Here is a 5,621-nt window from a genome sequence, read left to right as displayed (position 1 = left end):
CTTTTGTTGACCGAACGACATTTGATTTTAAACTGGTTTGTGCACCTGTAATATGATACAACTCTTAAAACAACAACAATAATAATAATATTATTACTATTATAAATTTATACACATGCATATATAAACACAAATTTAAATGGCCATTCTAGTGTTGTGCTGTCCTCCTGTTTCTTCTTCCTCATCAATCGCTGTGCCACTTTCTCTCTCTCACACACACAGCAGTTGCACTGTGTGTACTATTTCCATTTCCCACCTATCACCTTCCTCTGCACCTCTGCCCCTCTGCTGCTCAAAACCCTAACCCTCATCCCACCAATCCACCCAATGCTCAAATTCTTCACCATTTCACTCACAATTTCCAATCCAAAATGTTAAATCATAATCACAATCATCATATCATATCACCACCCACCTCCTACTCTACTCCCACTTCTACTCCTACTTCTTCCACCCCCACCGCCGCCAGTTCTTCTTCCACCGCCGCCGTCGTTGCTTCCGGCGGCAATCCGACGACGACCCAGATCAGGAAATCGAAAATGATGAACACCCATATGTGGAACAACAACCAAGAAGACGCAGGTGGCGTTGACTGTTCTTCCACCGCCAACGCCGCCGTAGCCGGATTCTCCGCCGTCGGTTCTTCCGGTGGGAATCCGACACCGACCCAGATCAGCAAATCGAAAATGATGAATACCCATGTGTGGAACGAACAAAAACAACAAAATACAAGTTCCGACGAGTTATTCTCTTCCGCCGCCGTGGCTTCCAGCGGAAATCCGACACCGACCCAGATCAGCAAATCGAAAATGATGAACACCCATATGTGGAATACCACCGAAGACCATCAAAATCAAAACCAACAACCAACACAACAAAACCAAGATGCTGGGGTTGATGAGTTACTAGCCATGTTGGGTTACAAGGTGAAACCATCCGATATGGATGACGTGGCTTTAAAAATTGAGCATCTGGACACTGTGTTTGGCAACGACGATGAGTTGTCTCAGATTGTTTCCGATTCGGTTCATTATAACCCGTCGGATTTGAACTCGTGGCTTGAATCCATGATCTGTGAGCTTCATCCGCCTGTAATTGACGACTCGTTCATGAACAATTGTTCCGATCTGCAAGCCGTCGCCGGCGCCGCCGTGTTCCCGCCGGCGGCGAAGAAGGTTAAGTTTAGCTGTTCATCGTCTAATTCCTCAAATCCGAACCTGACTCCGAACCTGTCATCGTTATCTTTTAGTCCGAACCTAGATCCGAACCTGAATCAGAACAACGGGGTAAAACCCGGTTGCTTGTCGCCTTTGTTGTTTTTCAATCCGAACCTGAATCCGAACCATATGGTAGAATCCAGTTGCTCGTCGCCTTCGTTATCTTTCAGTCCGAACCAAACTCCAAACCTGAATCCGAGCCTGTCAAACAATCTTAGCCTAAGTCCGAGCCTGGATCCGAACCTAACTCCGAGCCTGAGCCGGAGTCCAAACCAGGTGGTGATTGTTGATTCACAGGAGAATGGAATCAGACTGGTTCATACGCTAATGGCGTGTGCGGAAGCCGTTGAAGCCGAAAACTATCGTTTAGCCGAGAATTTGGTAAAACAGGCCGGGGCATTAGCCGTGGCTCAAACCGGTGCGATGCGAAAAGTCGCCACGTGTTTCGCGGAAGCCTTGGCGCGGCGCATTTATCGGCTTACGCCGCAGCCGGGCCCGCCCGCGTTAAACGATATCCTTTATATGCATTTTTATGAAACATGTCCGTACCTTAAGTTCGCGCATTTTACCGCGAACCAAGCGATTTTGGAAGCGTTTGCGGGTAAAAAAAATGTACATGTGGTTGATTTTGGGATGAAGCAAGGTATGCAGTGGCCCGCGTTGATGCAAGCGTTGGCGTTGCGAAATGGCGGTCCGCCGAAGTTTCGGTTGACCGGGATTGGACCGCCTTCGGGTGATGATGTGGATTACTTGCAGGAGGTCGGGTGGAAGTTGGCGCAGTTGGCGGATACGATTAATGTTGAGTTTGAGTTTAGAGGGTTTGTGGCGGAGCGTTTGTCGGATTTGGATCCGCGGAAGTTTGAGTTGAGGAACGACGAGGTTTTGGCGGTTAATTCAGTTTTCGAGTTGCATCAGTTGTTGGGTAGGAATGGGGGAATTGAAAAGGTTTTAACCGCGGTTAAAACTATGAAGCCGGAGATTTTTACGGTTGTGGAGCAAGAAGTGAATCATAATGGGGGGAGTTTTTTGGAGAGGTTTACAGAGTCGTTGCATTATTATTCGACGCTTTTTGACTCACTTGAAAGCTCGGGTGGTGGGGATTTTGGCGACGATGGTGTGTTATCGGTGACCGTGCAGGATAGGGTAATGTCGGAGGTGTATTTGGGGAAACAGATTTGTAATGTGGTGGCGTGTGAAGGGGCGGATCGAGTTGAGCGACACGAGACGTTGACTCAGTGGAAGGCGAGGTTTGACTCGGCCGGGTTTGACTCGGTGCATCTTGGGTCGAATGCGTTTAAGCAAGCGAGTATGTTATTGGCTTTGTTTGCGGGTGGGGATGGGTATCGGGTTGTGGAAGACGACGGGTGTTTGATGCTCGGGTGGCATACTCGGCCGTTGATCACCACCTCCGCTTGGAAGATTCGGTGAAGTTAGTCGGGTTTGCCTAGCGTTAACTAGTTAACCGGGTTGAATCATGATGGTTTAAGTTTTAACTCAGTACATCCTAAAAAAAGAAATAAGGAAAATATGAAGATAGATGATGGCCCACATTATGATTTTTCTTTTTAGTTTTCATGAAAGTGGTTTTTTTTACCTTTTAAGGTTTTAATCTGTTTTCTTTTTCACTTTTGGGAAATTGAGGGGTTAAATTGGTAATTAGGTTAAGTTGGAAGGGGTTGGATTGGAAATTGTAGTTTCTTTAAGGGGGTTGAGTGGAAATTATTTTCATTCAATCTCACCCATAATATAATGAAAAGAAAAGTTTGCTTTTTTGGTGGGGTTGTGCATGTGATGTAGAAACTAGATAGGATCAAACTTTAAAATTTATAGGATTTAAGTAGCAAAATATTTATAAAAAAGTAATATTCAAAAAAATTACAAGTATATTTATATATGTATAACATTATATCGAGTAATCGAGTTGATCCAAAAGTTTGCTAGCTAGACAAAGACACGGATTTTAAAAGTTGGTTGATATTAAATTAAAACCGACACAAGTTATGCCAGTTTTAAGTTATTATGTCTATACGTAAAGGATAAAACGTTTCAACGTGCTTAGTGACAAATGAGTGGTGATCTTGTACTTTGCTCAACCCTTGGATTACTATTTTTATATGGGGCTCTAATTTTAAATTTTTATTTTCTTTGTGTTGTCAATTTTTAATTATTATGTTTCGTTCATCAGAACATTGAGTGTATGCGTTTACGGGTTTATTGAGTTCTTTTAGCTCAATACTTAAGTGTAATAATAAATATCGAGAATTGGTAAAAATGCAAACATGGGATTCTCTTTATAAAAGTGAGTTTAAAGCCCAACTTTCGGTATTTAATAATATATCAATTTTCTCTATTTATTTTGTATTTTTAATAACTACATGTTATGTTTTTCTCTAACTATGAAAAGCTGCTATTTGAAAATTCATAAGATCTTGTCATTACGTTGCTAATCAACGAGATCAAATATGCACAACTTGCATTAGATGTCTTTTAAAAGGTTATTATAGGAAATCAATGAAACACAAAGTTTGAATCTAAAGATAATTAATTAGATGATTAACACTTCACCCCTTTTGATGGTTAACTAGAAATTATGTTGTCCAATTGAGATAATGCAATCTTTCTTGATGAATATTTAAAAGTTTACCACATATTTTGAGAATGAAGGAATATGACTTTCATTGTATATAGCGTAAATTATTATTATATAATTGTAGTTGATGTCTTCAACGTATAAATAATATTATTTTATTTAAGAATTAGTTTCTGCGCATGATTCCATGATTTTAATAACACTGAAATTTGAGAAATTATAATTTTATGTATGGGGAAGTGAAATGCATAAATCAAGTAATATGATATTTAAAAGTTCGTGTTTTTTAATGGTGTTTGAAACTATTATAATACTTGAGTAAGTTTTTATGAGATAATATTTATGTCTTTTGTTTGGAATCAATTTAATCTTTTACATAAAAGCTGGTTTTCTAACAAAGAATATATTTTGAATTTGTATTATGTATAACTTAAGAAACAGTTGTGTTTATAATTAGTTTAATTGCATACATATGTTTTGAATATACATATATAGAATATGATTTGTATACGCATAGTATGATTGTGATGGTATGATTTAATTGAGAAAGGCGTCTCCATCTCATAGAGCGATAAAGTTGATGCGAAGAAAAACAAGTAAAAGAATATAAATATAGATCTCATATATGTTACTATCGTGTTTTGTGTAAATTAGTGGCTTTCATATAATAAGCATAAATACGAAATATATAAAATAAATAAAGCATCGGATATTGTTTTATTAGTTCTATTTATATGATTAATTATTATGAATAACATGTGCAAATTGAAATATGTATTAAATTGTTCCAATAAATATATAGTAAAGTAAGTGCAATTTTTTTTTGTTACATTTTAAGCAAACCCTACATTGTTATCTTATGTCATAGGAGATATATTAAGACAAGGAATACATCGTCTTATATGCATTTAAGACGTCTTGAACATATAAGCTGTACATAAAAGAACCAAAGACATGCATGGTTCTAATGAAATCTTATACAAAAGAAAACTAATTCTTGAGATTGAAGAAACGTGGATCGACTCACTGGTAGACGATCTACTTTCCTCGGGTGTGATTATGCTATTTCACCGATGGTTCTCTGGGATCTGGGTTCTTCCACGTACAAAATGAACAGCACCGTAAACTTACCCCTCAGAAAGGGACAGAGGGGTCCTCTTTGGGGTAACCCTCCGGTGTGAGAATAAGAATTTGTAGGAGAAGATAATAATATGAGAGTAAGGAAATTGAAGTGTATTGCTTGATATAGCTGAATACTGTGTAATTGTGTGTGTCCCTCCTTGTGGAGTTGATGTGGTATTTATAGTGCTAGGGTTTCCAATGATTGGGCTCAGACCCAATTAGGGCCTTGTTGGCCTCCTCCAATTGCTTTGCGCCACGTGTCCTTGGGGACACCTGGTGCTTTTTCATTGGTTATAATCACGTGGTAGCACATGGGTTACGCTGAGTTGTCCACCTTTCATTGGCAGCTGTCAACATCAGCATATTCTTATTCCTTAAAAAGATACCTTCTGGAAGGTTGTCTGACGTGCACAATCAAGGTTGCCCTAATCCTGATTTGGATAAGGACGAGGTTGATTATGTGCATGTGTGATATGCGCCTATCCTGAGGATGCGCGAGGTCTTCTCTTTATTCTCACGCGCAGATGTTTCATGCGCAGATGTGATATGCACAAGCATGTGATATGCGCCACGCGCAGGTGTGATATGCGTGAGCATGTGATACGCGTGAGCATATGTGATGCGTGAGCATATGTGATGCATGAGCATATGTGATGCCTGAGCATGTGATGCATGAGCATATGTGATATGCG

At 39.7% G+C, this 5,621-nt stretch overlaps 1 protein-coding gene across 1 annotated transcript; it reads left to right on the top strand.

The window, feature by feature from the left end:
• The first annotated feature begins 884 nt into the window (after nt 1-884).
• LOC143619066 (DELLA protein GAI1-like) lies at nt 885-2,645 on the top strand. The gene is made up of 2 exons (XM_077091090.1): nt 885-1,180; nt 1,448-2,645. Exons 1-2 carry the CDS (start codon nt 912-914, stop codon nt 2,643-2,645), a joined length of 1,467 nt encoding a protein of 488 aa, XP_076947205.1. The 5' UTR covers nt 885-911.
• Nucleotides 2,646-5,621: the final 2,976 nt, after the last annotated feature.

Source organism: Bidens hawaiensis, unplaced genomic scaffold (assembly GCF_021521415.1).
Source record: "Bidens hawaiensis isolate Kalapana, Puna unplaced genomic scaffold, B.hawaiensis_p1.1 tig00002414_1, whole genome shotgun sequence".
NCBI lineage: Eukaryota > Viridiplantae > Streptophyta > Magnoliopsida > Asterales > Asteraceae > Bidens > Bidens hawaiensis.
The sequence above is the reverse complement of the archived record's forward strand: the minus strand, read 5'-3'. Positions and strand labels throughout refer to the sequence as shown.

Bases quoted from the DNA above. Each gene is read 5' to 3' on its own strand.
- LOC143619066 (XM_077091090.1), top strand. From the start codon at position 912: ATGTTGGGTTACAAGGTGAAACCATCCGATATGGATGACGTGGCTTTA. The intron at 1,181-1,447 runs GTTTAGCTGTTC...CCTAAGTCCGAG, and splicing joins CCGGCGGCGAAGAAGGTTAA to CCTGGATCCGAACCTAACTC.